A 21,555-nucleotide genomic window follows, 5' to 3' on the forward strand; every position below is an offset into this window, starting at 1 on the left:
AGTAAAACGCGTCAAACAGTTTAGAAATTCTCAACTTAATATATAATAAGGAGCGGAAAACGCAGTATAGCAGTGAGGTTCGGTTAATGACATCTGGCATTTATGCGTTAAACACGTCATGCGTTTAGATTGTGCTGGAATTTCGTTTGGATAAATCGTATTGTTTATACAGCCTATGTTAAATATTGCAGTTTGGACGCTTCAGTTTTAATTATTTATTTATTTGTAGGCCTACTCACGGCTGTCATTTTCTAGCTAATTGCATTTTATTTTAAAATCCACAACTAGGCTAAAACACATAGCCTATATCTCTTCTCAAATACTTCCTCGTCTTTTTAATGACTATTCAAAGAGTCTGTAATCTGCAGTAGCCTATAGGTAATTTACAGAGGTGTTAAGTCCAGGTTCAGAAAGAAAAAAGTCCTCCTCAGTATTTTGTTCCAATCACCTGGATTTGCTAATTCAGACAGGAGATATAACTAATAAGTGAAATCAGCTGGCTGAGTTCATGGGTGGAATAAACATGTGGCAGGACTTTTACTTTCTGACCCCTGGACTACCCACCTCTGGTAATTTATTATGCAGTTTAATAAATGAATAAATGCTCATTCTGTGTATTCTTAAGAATTTTATTTGGACCATGTATTATCATAAGCTTCATGTTTCTTGAATATGCTCATTTCCTTTTTTATGAAATTGTTGTTCCTCTTTAGTTAGGCGCTTCCACCCCTTTTTATATCTATGAACTACTCGTCTTCACTTTCATTTATTGCCTTGACTGTCCCACCTCATGCATCCTCCATATACACTTGATAGGTTATAATGGACCAGAACTTCTGTATCAGATTATGCATCTTTTGCGGTAAGATATGTATTATTTTCTTCTATATCTTTTATTACTTATTTGTTATTTTGTAAACACCATTGCTACCTCAGTAGCTGCCTATTTCCACTCTAAGCCTTCTTGTGTTGCAAGTCTTAAACCTTTTTGTTCCCTTTTGTACGACTGAAAGCAGTGAGTAGCAAAAATATTTTAACTAGTTACATGATCTCATCTGGTAAAATTGGCTTTACATTCTCTTTATAGTCAAATTTGTTCATTTAAAGCTGTGTCAAATGCATTGCAATAATCATGTTGTGCATGAATAGACGAATAAGTGATTTAAAAAGAAAACTGTATGATTGTATGAACTAAGTTTAAAGCTCTTACAGTTTTAGTTTTACTTTAGATTGTTGATTTATTTGTTGATCAAAAGAAATTATACATCTAATTTTAGGCAACGTCAAAAGTTCAAAACCTATAGTAGTAGTAAATGTTATATCATGACCAGACACGATATGGATGAAGATGTAAAATGTCCTTTTAAGGCAAGAACAATTTCCAATAAGTGTGAACTTCCTTGTTTTCATTCCCCTCTAATTCTGTCTCGTATGAGCTATCTGCTTTCACACATCACACAGATTAAAAAAAACATCTATGATAAAATAGCAAAAAAAAAAAAAAAAAAAAAAATCATAAATGCACATGACAGCTTTTCACATATTTAAATATTTGTATTAAAAACAATTGAAACCGAACAAGCTAAAGCTTTTGTCAGGCACAATGACTATATTCACAGTGTAGCATTGAGGTCTTTCTTCTTTTCTTTTCTTTTCTGCTTTTTTTTTTTTATGTTTACAAAATATTTTATACATGTTATCTTATTACATAATTGCCTCTATTGGTGCAACACAGTGAAATCACCATCAGCTGCTGAAATTGTTACTATAGCATTATAATATTTTAGCATGGCTGCAACGGCATATTTACCAATCAGTTAGCAGGAATGAAAATATAAATTTTATACATTTTAATTATGTCAAATTACAGTTTCTAATTCAGTCTTTTTTATCACTTCTGAATACTTTAGCATCTCAGTCGGTGATGGCTTTTAACATTGACCCTGTTTCCTGGAAAAACTTCATTGCACCTTCACAGAGCCAAAATGTTGCCTTTGGCTATAAGGTGATACAGAAAGACACATCAAGGTAAGAGCAAAATAACCACTGATAATGAAACCAAAAAACCCTGTATGGTTTGGAAAGCCAGTACTCACCACATTGCATAGGTTTCTCCTCCAATGTTGATCAGCACTTACTTGTGATGATGGAAAGCTTGTGGAGAGCATTTTTATAAGCATAAAGACTCCTTTACTCTGTTCATTAGCTTATTATGGCCACGAGCGGAACACTGGGACAGGAAGAGACTGGCTTACCAACATCAGTTAACAACCACAGTTGCTTTTGCTTTTACTTGCACCTTTAGGGGTAAATCTGAAATAGATACTACTACAATAGACGGACATGGAAAAATCTCAGATTACAGCTTTTGTGCTTCATTCCACATAGTGAATAATTTTACTGGTTATTGAAATGTTTATTTAAAATTTGTGTGACTTCTAAACAATGGGCCAGTCCAAACGTCCCATATGGTGTCTCTTTGAATGCAGCACCCCCCCGTTGACAAACACTGAATTAGCATTATAGACAGATATGCCATGCTTAAAGGGTTGTAGACAGAGAAAGTACCAAGCATCATACAGAACTGTAAATATACCAATAAAACGTCCAGTACACACAGTCATAGACATGGACTGTGTTTAAAATGGCAAGCATATAACATTATTCCTACTATTTCTGCAGTATTATTTGTGAAGTATATATATTTTCTGTAAGCATGGAATATTCAGATGACCTACTATATCTGTCAAAATATGCCAAAATAAAACTACCAGTACCAGTAAGTTTACAGACATTTCCTTAAAGCCACACTAAGTAGAAATTGTGTTTTTGTCAAACAGCGACCCCTAGAGTCGCTGTGGAATACTTGCACTGTCGTTAATATATTATATTATAACATTTTTACATGATTGCAGCTAAATCACAAGTAAATAGTCTATAGTCTAGGCCTACTGTATAATTTAATTTGTGTTGTTTTTATTGGAATGTAAACATTACAAAATGCCAGATAACATCAATTAAGTTAAATATACGTCGCATTATTTCATAACATTGGCCGTTATGATGTCATTAGACATGATTATTGCAATTTATCATAATAGTTTGCAAATTGTGCTCGTTTACACTATTTACAACCTCTACGTTAGGCTTATTTATGATAATTATGTGAGATATTGAAAGCTGTTCTCATGATAATCGCAGGAATCAATCAACAGCGTCGTCTGATATCCCTCAGGACTACGTGATAAATACACCTCACAACACCTGAGTTCAGCTGGCAAACTAATTCGTGAGGCATAGCTATCTGATTTATCAAAACGATTCCATTTACATCTGGTCACATAAATGTATTTTTGCGAAACGGATTTAAATTCGATCTTCAATTCTTGCGCTATATGCAGATTTAATGGAGTGCACGTCACCGAAAGCAACAGATATGAGCTGCATTTTATAGATCATCAGCTAAAATTTCAAAATCAAAGACCGCAATAAGAGAGAGCAGTAACAGCCCTGGTAAGATCATTTCGTTTCTTTACTTTTAATGATGAAGATTGTGTGATAAGCGTCTGCGACTTACTTTCACTTTGATTTGCTATAGTTTGCACGTTGGCTTGATGCAGTTGCTCATCTGCGGTGATGCGTGTTCCAGCGCGTCGTCATATCTGGATATAACATAATAGCCTATACAACGCTCTCACACGTTTTTTTTTTTTTTTTTAACATTTTTGGGAGGAGTACAATTTACATATGTGGTTTCAAAAACCATATGCATTTACACTTGTCCAGTTTCGTCTGGAATGCGTCTCAGATCTCCTCCTGAAGTGGTTTGAGGGATCGGATTCAAATCCGTCTCAAATGCTTTTCGGAGGGCATTTAAACCTGGACTTTTCACGATCGGATAGCTATCCGATCTGAGAAAATGCATGAAGTGGCCAGGTGCAAACAACCCCCATGACAAAAACATAGGCACGAAAGCCGAAAACAAACGCTGGTTGGCCTCTCACGTCCAAATTTGACGAAGAGGTGGGGGAAGTGACGTATGCCGTAAAGCAGTCGAATTTTGTAGTTCTTTTTGTGCTCTGGTTACTACCCGAACACCAAAGTTACATAGTGCCAGTAAAAGCGATACAGACCCTGTCAGGCTATGGCAGACGTGTCATTCAACCTATTGTAAGTCGATGTACCATCACAAGGATCTTGGAAATATATTATGAAGGTTGAAAAGTTACATAGTGTCGCTTTAAACCCTAAAACACAACACAGTGCAGTGCAATGCGTGATTTAAATTACGAGTAAAACACTTTTTGTATCGATTTTTAAAACACAAAAATAAATACATAATATAGCTGCGAGCAGCGATTGCGGGCCCAAGCCGGTGGCACCGCCACCCTGGTGCCTTTAGTTACACTAAAGGCACCGGGGTGGCGGTGTCACCGGCTTGGGCCCTCCATCGCTGCTCGCAGCTATATATATATATATATATATATATATATATAAATGAAAAAAAAAAAAATATATATATATATATATATATATATATATATATTTATTATTTTTTTCCCCCTATTTTTAATATATATTATTATTATACATATAATAATAATATATATATATATTATTACATTTTTGGGATGCTAAACTATTGTTTATTATAGGCTTTGTACTTCACTCACGTTCCAATATTGAAGGGAAAAATTATCCTCTTCACATGCGCAAAAATGTGAATGACATAATTTATTTATTTTTTGGACTAAAAAAACATTCTGGCTGTTTTTAAACTTAAACAATTATTAAATTGAAAAAAAAAAAGAATAAAATGGGGTTAGTTCATGATATTTGTATAATTTTATATATAAATAAATGGTGTATAATTACATTTTTAGAAGATATGAGGCTTTTAGTGTTTCCTTTTTTGACATTACTTTAATCCCTCGCCATAGCAAAACCGTTTGAGATATTTATTATTAGTGGTGGGGGAAAAAAATCGATTCTGTTCAGTATCGCGATATTTTGCGCACGCAATTATATCGATACAGTAGCGCAAAGTATTGCAATATTTAATTATAAAATTATCTGTTTTAATTTCGGGTTTTCTCCCTTGCTTTTCTCTGAGTTTACTGTGATAATTTACATTTGCGTATTACATCCACAAGGTGGCGCTTGTTGCGGTGCTTTGTTGTCGTGCATTCAACAGCAAATTCAAATGAAAATGGCTTCACCATCACAACCGCTAGTACACAACGCTCCGTCTTCTTTCAAATCGAAAGTGTGGCTAAATTTCGGTTTTCATCAAAAAGCGAGTAGTATATTCCCAAATGAATTTTGGTTGATGACCTTGCAGCCAACAGGACTGGACTCTAGCAGTAGGCTACACATTTTTGTTTATTTTTCTCACTTTGATTGAAGCTCTAATTTACTCTTATTTATATGATTATTCTCAGGTTTATGTTACTCTATTGTATTTAAATAATTGTAAGTTATGTGCTGGGAGCTCTCCATTCATGTGAGAGGTCTCCTATTCAGAGAATAATTGCGTCCTGTCCTGTAATGAGGTCCTGTGTCCTGAATGTTCAAGGACACAGTTTTTGCACTTCAGTTAATGTGTAGAAGATACTGTTCACAGAATTAAATGTGACATTTGAAGTGAGTTAAACAGTCTTATTTTCCACATTTTTTGTAAAGCCTTTGAATAATATGGGGGACATGAATCGCAATATATCGCAGAATCGAATCGCAATCCTTGCTGTATCGCAATATGGCTAGAATCGCAATAATATTGAATCGTGGCCCAAATATCGCAATACTATCGAATCGTCACATTTTTGCCAATTCCCAACTCTATTTATTATCCGTTCACAATTTAGCATCTTTAATGTATTTTCATCATGTTGAAAAAGTTTGGTGGGAATAAAATAAACAACTTAAGAGGAGTGGGTAAAAATTCAGAGGCTGATTATGCAAAGAAATCCACATTCAAACCTAAATATCTGACTTCCTGTAAATCTGACTGTAAATTAGAAAGTTGTCCGGCTCGATGAGAACAATATACATACTGATTTTTGTTACTGTATATAAAACTAACCCCCCCACTTTTGTCAAAAGCATTTTGAAAGTGACACACTTCCTGCTACCAGTTGGTGGCGCTATAACTTTGACTCACAATAGTTACATCCATCTGATCGGCCTCTTACCACTAGCACACTGCTGAAGTTTCATCAAGATCAGTTAATGTGTGCAGAAGTTATAACACTTCGTGTTTCTCTTTTCTCGCCATAAATTCGTGTCCTCGCCACGGCCAAACCGTTCGAGATATCAAAAATCCGTTCGCAAGAATTCATCCTCAATGTCTTGACTTCATTCACACCGAGTTTGGTGGCAATCGGATGAATTCCCTAGGAGGAGTATTTCACATTCCATTGTATGCGTTTTCCAAACAATGTATAATAACCGACTTCCTGTTGGGCTTTTGTAAAACTTAGAGTACGAAAATTGTTCGGCCCGATGAGATCTATATGTGTACTGAGTTTCATATTATTACATGCAAGCGTGTTTGATTTATGGACCAAGTTTTCGGACACCATTCCAGGGGATCCTATTTTTACGCACTTTTCCTAGTGTGTGCAGTAAACAAAAACATTAGATTGTAGCGGTTTCTTTGTCTTTCCTGTTTTTGTTTTGTTTTTTGTTTTAATTGTATAGGCTAGCTGTATCTGGCTATCAAACCTTCACTTTACTATATTAATGCGTTATGTTTGTGTTTGTTCTATTTTTTTGTTTGTTTCGTATATAAATAACATAACCACGACAGGATTGAATTCTCTCCCATATGAAAATTATGCTGTATGTACATTCCCTTAAAGGGATACTTCAGGATTTAGCATTAAGCTTTGTATTAGTAGAAAACCTGTAGTATTTTCGAATTTTGCGTCATCGGAGGATTTTTTGGCCAGAGGCTAAAGACTACAGCCAGTATTAGGGGCTGTCCCGTATGTTTTCAACCCGCCCATAGAGGGTGGGATCTCACTCACAGAATTTACACATATGGCGGTACTTTTTTTCGTATCACCTCCGGCGAGGTTCTGAGCGAGCTGAGGCGATACCAGAGAATGTCTAATAGGAAGAGTATTGGCACTCTCTGGTTACTTCCGGTTTCTGGACTGGCTGCAGTAACACGTCTCTGTCCATGCGGGGGCGCTCGCAGGCGAGTGCAGAATGAATGGAGGTCTATGGCGCTATAGCCATCAAAATCCACTTTTCTCAGGATATAATTTTTTGTCTAGTAATTTGAATATTGTATTCGAAAGGAGAAGCAAAGAAATTACACATTGCTGGGTGTTAGATTTTTTAGAGTCACTTATTTGCTTTAAAAAGTCTTTTAAAGTGTCAATGACGTCATACACATCGTACGACCAGAGATACTGCTTTACGGCAATCCTTCAGTCACTTTGGTGCTTTCGTGCTCTGCACTTTCTTTTCTCTCGAGGCATCGACAACACAGCTGACACAGGTAAATACACGTGCTAGACTTGTTTTTGTTTTGTTTGTTTCTGGTCCCGCTTCGGATGCCACGATGCCATCAAGCGGTATCTCTGGTCGTAATCAGTCCTTCACTGACCAATCAGCGTTCATTAGCAGAATGCTAGCGTGTTATGGGCAACAACAACTCAACCTGTAAGAAATCGAAAGGACATAAGTACTCGTTCATTCAACTTTCGACCTATAACCCATGTTGAACTTGCAAAACCTATAATCAAATCTGAGATTTCTCAACGGCAGTCGGGTGAAAGAGACAAATTTAGACGTCTAGCCCCATTGACTCCCATTCATTTTGCACTCATGGGCGATCGCCCCCAGTGGAACTCTGGTGGAACTACAACCACAATTCGGTACAATAGGACTTAATAGGAAGTGCCAAGGCTCTCCGTAGACGGGCTCTGGCGATACTAAAATGTGACGTGAAAACACGGCAGACTGCTGATTGGTCAGAGAGAATCGTCACTATTCACTGCGTCATCACTGCACGCGCCAGACGGAGTATCCTGAATAAAAAAACAGCAAAAACAAAAACATCCAAAAACAGCATGCACTCGATTTCCTCCATTGTCCTGTGTGTGTGGGTAGCGGGCGTGTGTCGCGTAGAAGATTAAGTCACGGCAGCAGTGTTGCCAATTGGGCTCCTTTTGGTCACATCCGACCGGAAAAAAATGCATTGGGCGGGTCTTTAAAATTTGGGCTGGTTTTTGATGCAACGGGCGGGTTTTTATTTTTAACTATAAACAGTATTTTTTTATATTTTTCATGAAAACGAACTATAAAATAAATTATGTAATGTAGGATGACGTTTAAATTAGGTATGGTTCAGGTTAGCCAATAAGGTTCAGGGGAATCCTGTCCAATCGGACTTCAAGCTTGATTGGCGGGTTGTTGTAGGCTAATCGTTATATTCGTTATATCGTCAAAACTGCATTTATCATCATCATTCATCATCATCATGCCAAAGTGGGGTAAATATAAAAAGTCCTACAGAAAGGAATGGGAGAGCGACCCGTCTCTGAAAACATGGATTGCACCCGTGGTAGGCGATGAGTCAAAGGCATTTTGTAAATACTGTCAATCAGAAATCAGAGCACAGTTAAACGATTTGAAAGAGCATGCTAACACAAAAAAACACAAATCGCGCTGTGCACCAAGTGTAAAAACTTTTACTGTGCCAGCGGGAGCAGCAGGGCAGTGTCCGATCAAAGATGACCAAAAGCACCGTGAAATTAGAATCGCTACCTACATTGCTCGTCACAGTTCAATAAATGCGGTGGACGATTTGTCAGACATTTTGAAAGATGAGATGGGAACATTCCAAATGCACCGGACAAAGTGCACAGCTATTATCAAATCTGTCCTCGCGTCACACTTCAGAGAAGAACTTGTGGAGGATATTGGTGAGTCTTCATATTCCCTGTATCTCGATGAAAGCACTGACATATCCGTGAACAAACTTCTTTGCATTTGTGTGAAATACCACTCAAAAAAACACAGCAAGTTTGTCAGTACATATCTTGGACTTGTGGAGCTGACAGATGCTGATGCTAAAGCCATATCAGACACTGTTGTTGCTTTTCTATTAAAGAACGGCCTGCAGATTAAAAACATGATGGGCATTGCCACAGATGGTGCCAGCGTAATGGTTGGAAAAAAACACTTGGTTTTCACCCTACTTAAACAAATACAGCCAAACCTGCAGCTTATTCGCTGTATTTGCCATTCACTTGACATTGTTGCAAATAAAGCAATGCAGCTTCTTCCGAGCAACATAGAATACATGGTTAGAGAAACCTACAACTGGTTCGCTCATTCAGCAAAGCGGCAGTATGAATACAAGAACATATACGAGACTAGGCCTATTAATAACGGGGGCTGCCCCTTGAAATTAATAAGTCAAAGCTGTACCCGTTGGCTTGTGATGGCTGACTGCATTAACCGCATTGTGGATCAAAAAGATGCCCTCACATTGCACTTTAACATGGCTTCAAGTACAGAACACTGTTATACTGCTCGGCTTTTAAAGGAAATGTACTATGACAAAAGTAATCTCCTTTACATGTACTTTCTTCAACCTGTTCTGATGGAAATCAAAGCTGTAAATAAATGCTTTCAATTAGAAACAGGAAACACTCTCGGTGTGTTTAGAGACTTGGAAAGGCTGTACATGACAACTGTTAAACGCATTCTCAAACCGAGCGTCTTGTGTAATCACAAGCAGCTCCGTGAACTTGACCTCACACAGTCTGGCATATTCCTATCCCCTCTGGATGCGGACCTGGGTACCACATTTATGGACAAACTGGAGGAAAGTAGGTTAGCCCCAGACATGAAGGAGAGAATTGCTTCGCGTTGTATGGATTTTCTGAAAGAACTTGTAAAGCAGTACCAATTGCGTTTACCTGCTTCAATGGAATTCCTGCACAAACTGGAGCTCATCTGCCCGAAATCTGTTATGTCCACTATAAATAGGCCTGGAGTAAAGGACTTGCCAGCTGATCTTTTCTCGTGCCCCATTGGTACATTAGAATCGCAGTGGAGGAATGTGACAACCGCAAGCTTCTCTGATGATCAGGACATTGACAAGTTTTGGCTCGAAGTCGAAGCGTTTAAAGATGCAGGGGGGCACAAGTGTTTCCAGGAATTGGCACAAGGTGCCATAAGACTTCTTGTTCTGTCTGTTTCCAATGCCCATGTTGAGCGAGCATTTTCCCTCGTCTCGCTTTTAAAAGATGACACTAGGAATCGTATGGGACTACCGCTACTCTCCAGCATCATGGATGTGCGCACTGGCCTGGTCAGAAATGGCTTTACCTCGGCAACGTTCAAACCTCCCAGGCAGTTGCTGGAGAGATTTGACTCAACAATCTATTAATCTATCTGGTTGTGACTGTACAAAGTTGGTTCTATAATTTCATAGTTCTATAATTGTTCTATAATAGAGACGTTTTCATCAGTTCTGCGGAGATTCTCTACGTTAACTCCATAAGCGTGTTTATGCTATTATAGCACACTTTTATTTTGCTGTACAATTCTGATGTCATGTTTGATCATTTCTTAAACCTAATAACATATAGGCTACAGGTAGCTGATGTAGTGTCTAGTGACGATTCAGTGTATCATTCAGTCGTTATTTTATCTAAAATTAAAAGAAGGAAAAAAACGAGAATTCATCTTGATTCGCCCAGTGGTCTATAAGTTAAATAATAATAATAATAATAATAATAATTTTAATAATAACATAAGAAATTTAATTAGTTGTAAATAAAGCACACATTTTTAAGCACTAATACAAAAAGTAAAGTGTAATGAAATTATTTGAGAATTGTCCTATTAGAGAAGAACTGTAGTTCCGACAATAGTAGCACAAGAACAATAAAAAATGTTGTCCCCTTCTGAGGTTTCCGATGTAGACCTTGTGTTTTATAAAAATTATTATTTATATTTAAAAAAAGATGCACTGGAAATATGGCGCGAGCATGGTGCTCTGCGATTTGTTAGTCTGGTTGTTTAATAAGAAAATAAATTCTGTGTGTTTTATTGTATAACAGTTTTAATAACAGTATGTATTTTGGGCTGGTATTTTTTAAAATCAGAATCAGAATCAGAATCAGAAAGAGCTTTATTGCCAAGTGTGCTTGCACCCACAAGGAATTTTTCTTGGTACTGAAGCTTCCAGTGCACATATACAAATACAAATACAACAAGAAACATAGTAATACAAATTCTAAGAATAAAATATATATAAAAAAAAATACAAATAGTATAAAAAGTAAAAAAAAGGGGTCACAGTTGGGTTTAGTCTGAATAAACATTTACAGATTATGAACATATTTACAGTATGTTGAGTAGTATGAATTATAATATAAATATAACTATCACCTGAGTTAGAGAATATTACACTAGACAGTGGGAGTCTAGTGCATGTTACAGATTATGAACATATTTACAGTATTTTGAGTAGTATGGATAATATAAATATAAATATCACCTGACTTAGAGAATATTGCACTAGACAGTGGGAGTATTGCACTTACAGGCATATGCATTGGGGGGCATGTTAAGTGTTCAGAAGGGAAATGGCCTGTGGAAAGAAACTGTTCCTGTGCCTGGATGTTCTTGTGGCCAGTGATCTGTGTCGCCGTCCTGACGGTAACAGTTCAAACAGGGGGTGTCCAGGGTGAGTGGAGTCTGTGATGATTTTACCTGCTCTCTTCCTCACTCTGGAAGAGTACAGGTCCTGGAGGGTTGGCAAGGGGGCACCAATAATCCTCTCTGCAGTCCGGACTGTCCGTTGTAGTCTCCTGATGTCCGATTTGGTAGCTGAACCAAACCAGACAGTGATGGAAGTGCTTAAAACAGACTCAATGACGGCTGAGTAGAACTGGATCAGCAGCTCCTGTGGCAGATTGAACTTCTTCAGCTGGCGAAGGAAGTACAGTCTCTGCTGGGCCTTTTTCACAATGGAGTCAATGTGATTTGCCCACTTCAGGTCCTGAGAGATGGTAGAGCCCAGGAACCTGAATGACTCCACTGCTTCCACAGTGCTGTTCATGATGGTGAGAGGGGGGAGTGCTGGGGATTTTCTCCTGAAGTCCACAATCATCTCCACTGTTTTGAGCGTGTTCAGCTCAAGGTTGTTATAGCTGCACCAGACAGCCAGCTGTTCAACCCCCAGTCTGTAAGCAGACTCGTCACCATTTTGGATGAGGCGGGTGGGCGGGTTTTAAGCTGTAGTTGGGCTGGAAATCTTTAGTCCAATCTGGCAACACTGCACGACAGTTTCCTGTGGCGTCGCTATGACGACCAGGTACTAACGTTATTGTGGAGGTACTATCTGCAATGGAAAACGGAGCGAAAAGCGAGCCGAGCCGAGTCGAGTTGAGCTGGTACTGGTAATGGAAAAGCGCCAATAGTGTCAGCCATCTTTTTCTGGAAGCTAAGCTAGCAGACTCTGGTTCTGTGGAGAAAGCTGAGTAGTAGGAGAAAGCTGAGTAGTAGGGGTTACCATCCTCTTTTTCCCGGACATGTCCGGCCATCGAGATCGTCCAAAATGTCTGGGATTCGGCTTTTGCTTTCTGTAGTCGCCATTCATTATTCATTTCCTTCTCTCTGGGCCTCGAGTTTTTTCACGTAGTGTAACTGCATAGCGCTTCTGTGTTGCACGTCACACGTATCACACACATGACCAGCGTCGGCCAATAGTGAGCCTACGTGGTGACGTGCAACACAGACGCGCTGCGCTAAAACACTACGTGAAAAAACTCGAGGCCCAGAGAGAAGGAAATGAATAGTGGAATAAAGTCGTTATTTTTGTTTTGTTTTTGCGCACAAAAAGTATTCTCGTCGCTTTATAAACTTAAGATTGAGCCACTGTAGTCACTTGGACTATATTAACGATCTCTTTAATGCATTTTCTGGGCCAGCAAGTTATAGGGCCCTATCTTGCACCCAGCGCAAGTGACTTTGTACACCGACGCATGTATCATTCCTATTTTGCACCCGCGCAAAGCGGACTTTTCCCTCCACAGAAGCACGTCGGTTAACTAAGAAATACACTTGCGCTCCCGGGGGCGGTTCAGCGCAAAGAGGAGGCGTGTTCCGGCGCAAACGTTCCTTCTTGCTATTTTGCAGGTTTAGAAAACAATTGCGCCACTAACCAGGAAAAAATAGTTTAAAGTCAGTGGCGCGTTGCGCATGTTATTCATAGGCTATTTTAAGGGCGCATGCTTGGCCATAATCAATGTAGCGTGTGCACAACGCGCACTTTGATTCTCTCATCTACACAGAAGCAGCAGTTTTCATTTTTGCAAATCATACATTATTACGATAGATAGATAGATAGATAGATAGATAAACAATTTATTATAAAAGCATACATCTAGCTTACACATTTACCCAAATTAACCGAAGTTAATTTGGGTGGGTTTCTCCATTTCAATGTAACTTCTCTCTTTTACGGCCGTGACGAGAGCGTTGCTCTCCTTGGCTGTGAACCGCTGCTGGCGCGCGCCTGGCAAATCCGCCGTTACAATAGCAATCCGCTATGGAAAAAGCGCATCTGCTCTTAAAGGGAATGTGAGATGACGCTCTGATTGGTTTATTTCACGTTACGCCCAAACCACACCTATGAATAATGAAGCTACTTCAGACCAACCCATTTTAGATTTGCGCCTGGCGCAAGAGTCATTTATCCCGCCGGGAAAATAGCAACAGCGCCGAGACCCGCCCACAAAGTTACTTGCGCTTTGCGCTTTGACACTTGCGTTTCAGATCGTTAAAATAGGGCCCATAGTGTCTTAGAAGCCTATGGAGGAGTGAGACAGCTCTCAGATTTAATAAAAAATATCTTAATTTGTGTTCCGAAGATGAACGAAGGTCTTACGGGGTTGGAACAACATGAGGGTGAGTAATTACTGACAGAATTTTCATTTTTGGGTGAACTAACCCTTTAACATCTTCATAAAATATATTGGTATATGTGTTAATATAACACGTATTTTGCGGATGCGTCTAGGACAGGGTTTCTCAAACTCGGTCCTGGAGGGCCACTGTCCTGCACAGTTTAGCTCCAACCCTGATCAAACACACCTAGCTGTGAGTTTCTAGTGATCCTGAAGACATTGATTAGCTTGCTCAGGTGTGTTTGATCAGGGTTGGAGCTAAACTGTGCAGGACAGTGGCCCTCCAGGACCGAGTTTGAGAAACCCTGGTCTAGGATATTTGATGTGCAGGCCTATCTGGAGGATATAAATACAGAAAACTACACCTTTAAAGGTTGTTTCAGCGATTTCAGGCCCAAAAAACGCCCAAACATAAATGATCGCATTCATCTAATCTTTCCTAACGATCCGCTAGCTGCCCGCCCCATAAGCAGGCCGTAAAAAAAACGTGTCTCTGTAGGCAGCCTAGGCTCTGAGATCTGCACACAAAAACAATTGATAATGATAATTTATGTTTGGGCCTTTTTTGGGCCTGAAATCGCTGATACAACCTTTAAGATGTTTATGACTTAGGGGACATTTACACATAACATAAGTTGGCAGTGGAATGGGGAATTTGTTGTCATATTCCTCTATCTATTTGAAATCCATGGATCCACCTTCTGTGTTGCTGCTTGTTCATACACAAAAATTCTAATTAATGTTACAAATGAATAAAAGACTACCTAGTTTCGAAGCCGTCTCATAATTTATCATTAATGTTATTCAATGCAGAGCATGCCATGTTTGCTGTGTAGCATTTACACGGCTTTGACCAGTGGTTGTGGCTAGCGTGGGACTTCCCTTCTGCTCCGCTGCTTTGTGCATGGGAAGAAGCACGAGAAAATAAGTCATTAAGAGGAAATTTCTCATTATTATGAAAAAGTTTCTTATAATAGTGACTTAGTATGTCATAATAATGAGAAACGTTCTCGTAATAACTTATTTTCTCATGCTTCTACATGCGCAAAGCAGCGATACTAAGTCATAATTTTCTCATTTTTTTACTCAACTGTGGCGGAAACGGGCTACATAGGTGATTCTCTGCAGACTTTTTTTGTTATGTTGGTTGAAAGTGTCCTCAAATCCTAATAGAAATCATTTGTAAAGCGGTCTAAATGTATTTTTATAAATGTATGTCGTCTGTGGAAGGCGTAGGACCATAAAATGTTCGTTCAATCGTTGCGTTTGGTCTGAGCGGTCCTATAGCATGTGTTCCCTGTCGGTCTGTTTCCATACCACTGCACAGGGTGTTCACGCAGACATAATAAGTCATCAGCGCGTTCACGTACGCTGTGCAGACAGAGCGAGAATGGCAGGCAATCAGCAACAACCTAACTTTCCTTCTGAACCGACAACAACACTGGCAAAGGATCTACGATCTATATATCTTCATCGGAGCCAAGCAGACTCTCATCGTGGAAACCCTGTCCTGCAAGAAAAATTATTACACACTGACAAGTTTTGCTAGCTAAACAAACCCAAAACTTGCTGCATCTAATTCTGTTTTTAAGAAGTTGTCTATTTGGTATTTTAGTACTGTTAAAGGAGCTGTATGTAAGAAATGTATTTCAATTAATCCTAAAATGGCCCTGATATGTCACTAGACATTAAAAAATCATGTTCATTTCAAATACTTATATCACTGACAACAGTAGTACGGTCAGGATATTGTCATTTAAAAAGTGAAGTTGCAGCCCTCAACTGATGTTGATGTTGTCATCTTGTGTTTTGGCCTGAAGCGCCACCCTCCACCTATCTACCAATCACAAAGTCAGTAGTGTTTCGGCATCCGGGTTGCCAGCTCTGCTCTAGTTGAAAGCTCCTTGTAGCAGCCTACGTTCCTGCTGGATCCAGCAGCCTATCTGGCAACCTCGAGTCAGGGGGGAGGGGGAGGGGATACACCACTCTACAGTAATTTGAAAGTGATTGCAGTACCAGTTTTGGCCACAATCTTACATACGGCTCCTTTAAGGCTGATTTATACTTCTGCGTCGGACCTACGCCGGAGCCTCTATGCTGTAGGCAACAAGTTGGTTTTAAAATACTTCTACATCGTTGTCCTCGTTGAAGCGCAATTACAGAGGGAGCATGTGAAACCCGAGGGAGGGGTTCTAGCAGACCAGTCACAGCGCTTGCGTCCGCGTAGAATTGATGCGTTGTTACATTTTTGGAGAGGTGCACGTCAGGGTACGCCGAAGGGTACGCTGGCAACACACAGTCTACGACGTGTGACTACGGCGGGAGTTCGATGCAGAAGTATAAATTGGGCTTTACTCGTTTGTACTGTAAAGTTTCCTCACTGGTGACACATGATGAATTGCAGTAACGTTAGGCTTGTTCGACTTGAACCGGCGTTGCAAGTACCACGAGAGCAATTCAAAAGCATAAGGAGCCGTCTGCTCTCTATTCGCTCTCGCGGTACTTTGATGTCATTCACCGATCGGTCTGTGCAGCACAGGTTCAAGTCGAACAAGCCTGTTGTATCCGGTCTTCTTGGCTGTGCGCGTTCATGCTTTCAGGAGGCGTGGCTTTGGACGGCGATTTGCAGGGAGGGTGGGACATACACTTTTACTGCTATCAGGCTAAAGTTAGCATTTTCCCCGATGTCCTAAAGCACCTTTAATTATCTGTAGCCTACTCCGTAGTTGATTCTAACACATATTCTTAATTTTTCTTTCTTATAGTCTGATCGTGAGTGATCCTTTAATTCAAATCAGCCAAGATCAAAGAGGATTGATTTATAACTGTGCTGTCGGACCAGAAACCTGCTCAGCAATGAAGATTGATGGTATTTTGGGTTTTGTACTACACTTCTAATTGAAATATTATTGACCACTTTCCAAGTATATACTAGTACAGTAGGGTCTAGGCTAGGGTAATACTGTATATGAGAGTTGTTCTCTTTATCAACAAATTAACAGAGGTGCTTAACTTTCAGAAAATTATCAACATTAGAAGGTTATATAAGCTGTTTTATTTTCTACCTTGTTACCAAAATGTGTGCAATTTAAAACTCTGATTTGTATTTTCTAGTGATTGAGATTAACATTAAATAAACATTCCAAATTCAAAATAATTAAATTGCACTGATGTGTAATGTATTTTTTGTTCCTTTTGGAGTTTATTTTTTTATGAAAATGATCAAACTGTCTGTATGTTAATGAAGTGCCCTCAGAAGCTGTCAATATGTCTCTTGGACTTTCCATGATTCAAAATCAACAGTCTTCAAAGCTGGCGGTAAGTAGTTCAGAACACCATTGAGATCAGTTACAGATAAATATTATAACTATTTCACACATGCAATTGACCCTTCGCAGGGAGTTTGATTGACAGGCGATCTGACCAATCATCATTCGCCATCCGCCGAATCCGGCATTTTTGTCCGACAAAGCAGTCAGGAGAGTTAGTAAATTAACGTTGGAGGATTTGAACTTGAAAAACGGAGTGTACTGACGTCTTTCCGTGGTTAAAACAACATTCCTCCTTATGTTCATTCATGTTTATTTGATGCTATAAATTAACTAGAAGGAAGAGATGGTCGGTTCATGAACAGCTTTAACTGAGGCTCTACAGCGATCTGTCAGACACATTAAAGAGCCACAAAACGGTATTTATTGTTTAAATTTCTTTTTAAAAAATGACCAAATTTGAAAGGTGAGACTTTGTTTCATATCAAAAGTAACCTGGTCAGTCCTGTTTGTCAGTGTGTTGTCAGTGTCCTCTCTGCTCCGCAATGTATTTTTCACTGTGTGAGAACATGGTGGGGTGTGAGAGCGGTGTGGCTTGTCAGACATAGCAACAGTAACTAAAGGGGGCGGGTCTTTGCGAACGGTCAATTGGCTGAAGAACATAAGCTCAACACACTCTAATGGAAATGTGTATCTATTTTATAAATTTTGGTGAATTGGTGGCTTGTTCAAATGAATTTGTACGATCTCTTTTGTACGTTTTTGTACAATTTGCTTATGCCCCACTGATAGGTTTAAAGAGTGGACCTTTGAGAAGACATGATGTTTTGTGCTTAATATTTACCAAATTGAAATGCTTGGGATTGGGAAGACAAGATAAAACATCCTTATTTTGTATGTGTAATAAAAAAAAAAGTACATTTTAATTCATATAATTTATCTGATTTATTTAAGGCAAATAAGTTTGTTTCATTATACTGTGTCTCAACAACTAAACAGATTTTGACCAGAGCAATAAAAGTGGCTGGTATTGAGGTCTATAATCGGCATTTGATTTAGTATTTCTTTTAAAAAGGTGAAATCCATGATTAAATCCGTCTCATTTAGGTTTGTGGTCCAACCATTCCAAAGAAATGTGTATCAGTTACCACCTTCAATGGCATGTGCTTCATCAGTGAAAACAATGTGTTTAAACCACCAATACCCAGCTCTCTGAGAGGTAAATATGATGGTCACCGAAGTTTCTTCTCTTTTGATGTAACTGCAGTTTTAACAACATATGTACACACTTCTGCTTCTATTCATTTACAGACTGTCCCGGTCAGATTGACATAGCTTTTCTATTAGATGGGTCTGGGAGTGTGCGGAGTAACAATTTTATAACGATGAAGACTTTTGTGATAAACGTGATCAGTCGTTTTACTGAGCGAGATGCACAGGTAGGAATAGCCGTCAACATCATTTTAATGATTTTCAGTATTAACTTTAGCCAATTTTTTATAAACAAGCAAAAACCTTAAGTGTTTTGTTTTTGTCAGAGAGACATTATTGACCAGTTTATCTGTTTTTGGTTTACAGTTTGCCATAGCACAGTACTCCAGAGCTTGTGCTATTCACTACAATTTCAATCAACTCAAAATTCAAGACAGCACATGGCAATCTAAGGTGACAAACATACAGTACCAGAATGGAGATAGCACTTACACTGCGACAGCCATCATAAAGCTTGTGTAAGACTTGTTTATTACATTGTTAATTGGAAACGTCTCGGCTACATATGTAACCCTTGTTCCCTGAAGGTCACTGACATATTGGGAACTTGCCTAAGAGCCCAATCACCTTTGAGTGTAAACTAAACGAGCTAATGGACATTTGCATCTCATGCTCCACCCCGCAGCACAGGTTCAAAAGGGGCTCTCTGAAGTGCTGTTAGCACAAGTGAGAGATCCCAAGAGGGTACAGGGTGAGAGCAAGAATGATTTAACCTGATGACCTGGTCATGCTTTCCCAGAGATTTACGATCAACTGCATCCTGATGTGCGGCAATAGTGGCAACATACACTTTCAGGGTGGAGGGAGACGTCCTTTGCTCCAACCCATCTTGCAGGAAGGAGAGCACAACTCTGATCAGGCATCTTCGGGGGTCTTCCCGATGAGAAGAGCACCATTCAACAAACAGGTTCCACTTCAATGCATAGAGGCGCCTCGTAGAGGGGCGTCTTTCCCGACTTTGCACAGTGTCTGTGTGAGAAGGCTCACTGGGGGAAACGCATACTTGTGTAGGCCCAGGGGCCAACTGTGTGCCAGCGCATCCGTGCCGAGGGAATAAATCAACTGGCAATGTGATGTGTCTGGGGCGGCAAAAAGGCCTATCTGTGCAGTCCCAAAGCGGCTCCATAATCAGCCGCCTAGGGAGTCGCCACTCTCCCGGAAGCACAGGCTGACGAGAGCGCGTTGGCTGCACAATTCAACAGGCCTGCGATGTGAACGGCATGAAGTCACCTCAGATGCTTCTGACTCCATAGGAGGAGATTTGGGACATGCGACCGGAGCATAGACCACCTTGACGGTTGATGTATGCAACGGTTGCAGTGCTGTCCATAAGGACCAATACGTGCTTGCCTCGTAGCTGCGATTTGACATACTGCTAACAACTCAAGGCAGTTGATGTGCCAATGCAGTTCGGGGCCCGTCCAGATCCCCGCAACTGCATGCCCATTGTATGTGGCCCCCTCCAGCCGGTGGTAGAGGAATCCGTGGAAACCACAGCATGCCTGGACACTTGTTCAAGGGGAACTCCTGCCCGGAGAAATGAAGGATCCAACCACAGGCTAAAGGTTTAGCGCAGACCGGGGTGATTGTCAAACGGAGCGTGCCACGTTGCCTCGCCCATCTCGGGACCCGGCCGTGAAGCCAGTGCTGAAGCGGCCTCATATGAAGCAATCCAATCGGCGTTACTGTGGCTGCACATGTCATATGCCCCAGGAGCCTCTGAAAGAGTTTCAGTGGGGCCGCTGTCGTGCCTTTGAACGAATTCAAGCAGTTCAACACTGACTGAGCACGTTCCTCTGTGAGGCGTGCTGTCTGGCTGACCAAATCCAGCTCCATACCGAGAAAAGAGATCCTCTACACGGGGACGAGTATGTTCTTTTTCCAGTTGACCCGAAGCCCCTACTGGCTGAGGTGCCCGAAGGGGAGAACTTTGTACTGATATGCCCATCTCTCGAACACAAAACGTAGGAACAGTCTGTGTCGAGGGAGAATCGAGACATGAAAGTACGCATCCTTCAGGTCGAACGCTGCAAACCAATCTCGGGGACAGATGCACCCGAAGATGCATTTCTGCATTAGCATTTCGAACAGGAGCTTGTGAAGGGCCCGATCAAAACTTTCAGGTCCAAGACTGTGATCTCTGCCCGTAAAACGGGCGCATCACTGGCCAGCATGTAGGTGAACTGAATGCCCCTGAATTTGGGGGGACGCCGGGCGAACTGAATCGCATAGCGAGTCTGATGGTCCAGGTGAGCCAATAAGACTAGCGCTAGCCAGGCCCCCAGACACCATTCAAGCAGGGCCAGCGGGACCACAGACGTATCCGCAGTGGTGCAGTGGGGCAGCAAGGTGGAACGCAGGGACCCGACTCAGACAGCATAGCAGCCCAAAGTGGGGTCTGAGTGTGCGGTGCAACACTTACCTGATTCCACAGTAGGGCAGAGGGTGTGAGAGACGGCTTCTTCCTTGCGGCCTCGACACACACGCTGCTGCCCGCTGGCGACAAGAGAGGAGGTCGAGGGTGGCAAGGTATATCGTCACACACTGCCAACCGGTCCCTCTTGGGACCCAGAGATAGAGAAAGCTGCTCTTGCTGAGAATTTGGGTACCCCTGTGACGCTAGTGGCGGAACAGAAATGCAACAAAAGATTCTCCACCCAACCCTCGTCCGAGGGAGGAGCAGCTCCATTCATCTCTGGATCGCCCGTCTCAAGGGTGGAGTTTCACAGACCGCTTGGAGGATTTAGAGGCAGCTGAGACGGGCGGTGTCGTATCCCTGCGGGAGTGCTCGAAGTCACGGCTAAACTGGCCAGCCAGAGCACTTGCTTTTTAAATTTTTTTACCGCAGGGAAACGGACACCCTTGGCGACGAGCAGACTGAGGGGCCTCTCACAAAGGCCTGGTAGCACTTCGGAGCAGGCTCTTGATTGCCTTAGTCTGCTTCTGGTCAACCGAGAAATGAAAGCTTTAGCACAAGTTCTGCTGGGAAGACTCAATTGTTACGTCACTTATTATTATTAAAAAAAGAGTAAATTCTGTCATCCTTTACTCACCCTCATGTTGTTCCAAACTTG

The 21,555-nt window shown here is 40.7% G+C and overlaps 1 protein-coding gene across 1 annotated transcript in view; it reads left to right on the top strand.

The window, feature by feature from the left end:
* The first annotated feature begins 578 nt into the window (after positions 1-578).
* Positions 579-21,555, top strand: part of LOC309485298 (integrin alpha-X-like) — a 60,398-nt gene continuing 39,421 nt past the window's right edge. Inside the window, exons 1-7 of the mRNA XM_082152084.1 lie at positions 579-862; positions 1,911-2,028; positions 16,706-16,809; positions 17,188-17,258; positions 18,317-18,428; positions 18,521-18,648; positions 18,788-18,939. Coding sequence (XP_082008210.1) covers positions 823-862; positions 1,911-2,028; positions 16,706-16,809; positions 17,188-17,258; positions 18,317-18,428; positions 18,521-18,648; positions 18,788-18,939 — 725 coding nt within the window. The 5' untranslated portion in view covers positions 579-822. The remainder of the gene's footprint in view (positions 863-1,910; positions 2,029-16,705; positions 16,810-17,187; positions 17,259-18,316; positions 18,429-18,520; positions 18,649-18,787; positions 18,940-21,555) is intronic.

Source organism: Leuciscus leuciscus, assembly GCF_965113295.1.
Source record: "Leuciscus leuciscus genome assembly, chromosome: 21".
In the NCBI taxonomy this organism is placed as follows: domain Eukaryota; kingdom Metazoa; phylum Chordata; class Actinopteri; order Cypriniformes; family Leuciscidae; genus Leuciscus; species Leuciscus leuciscus.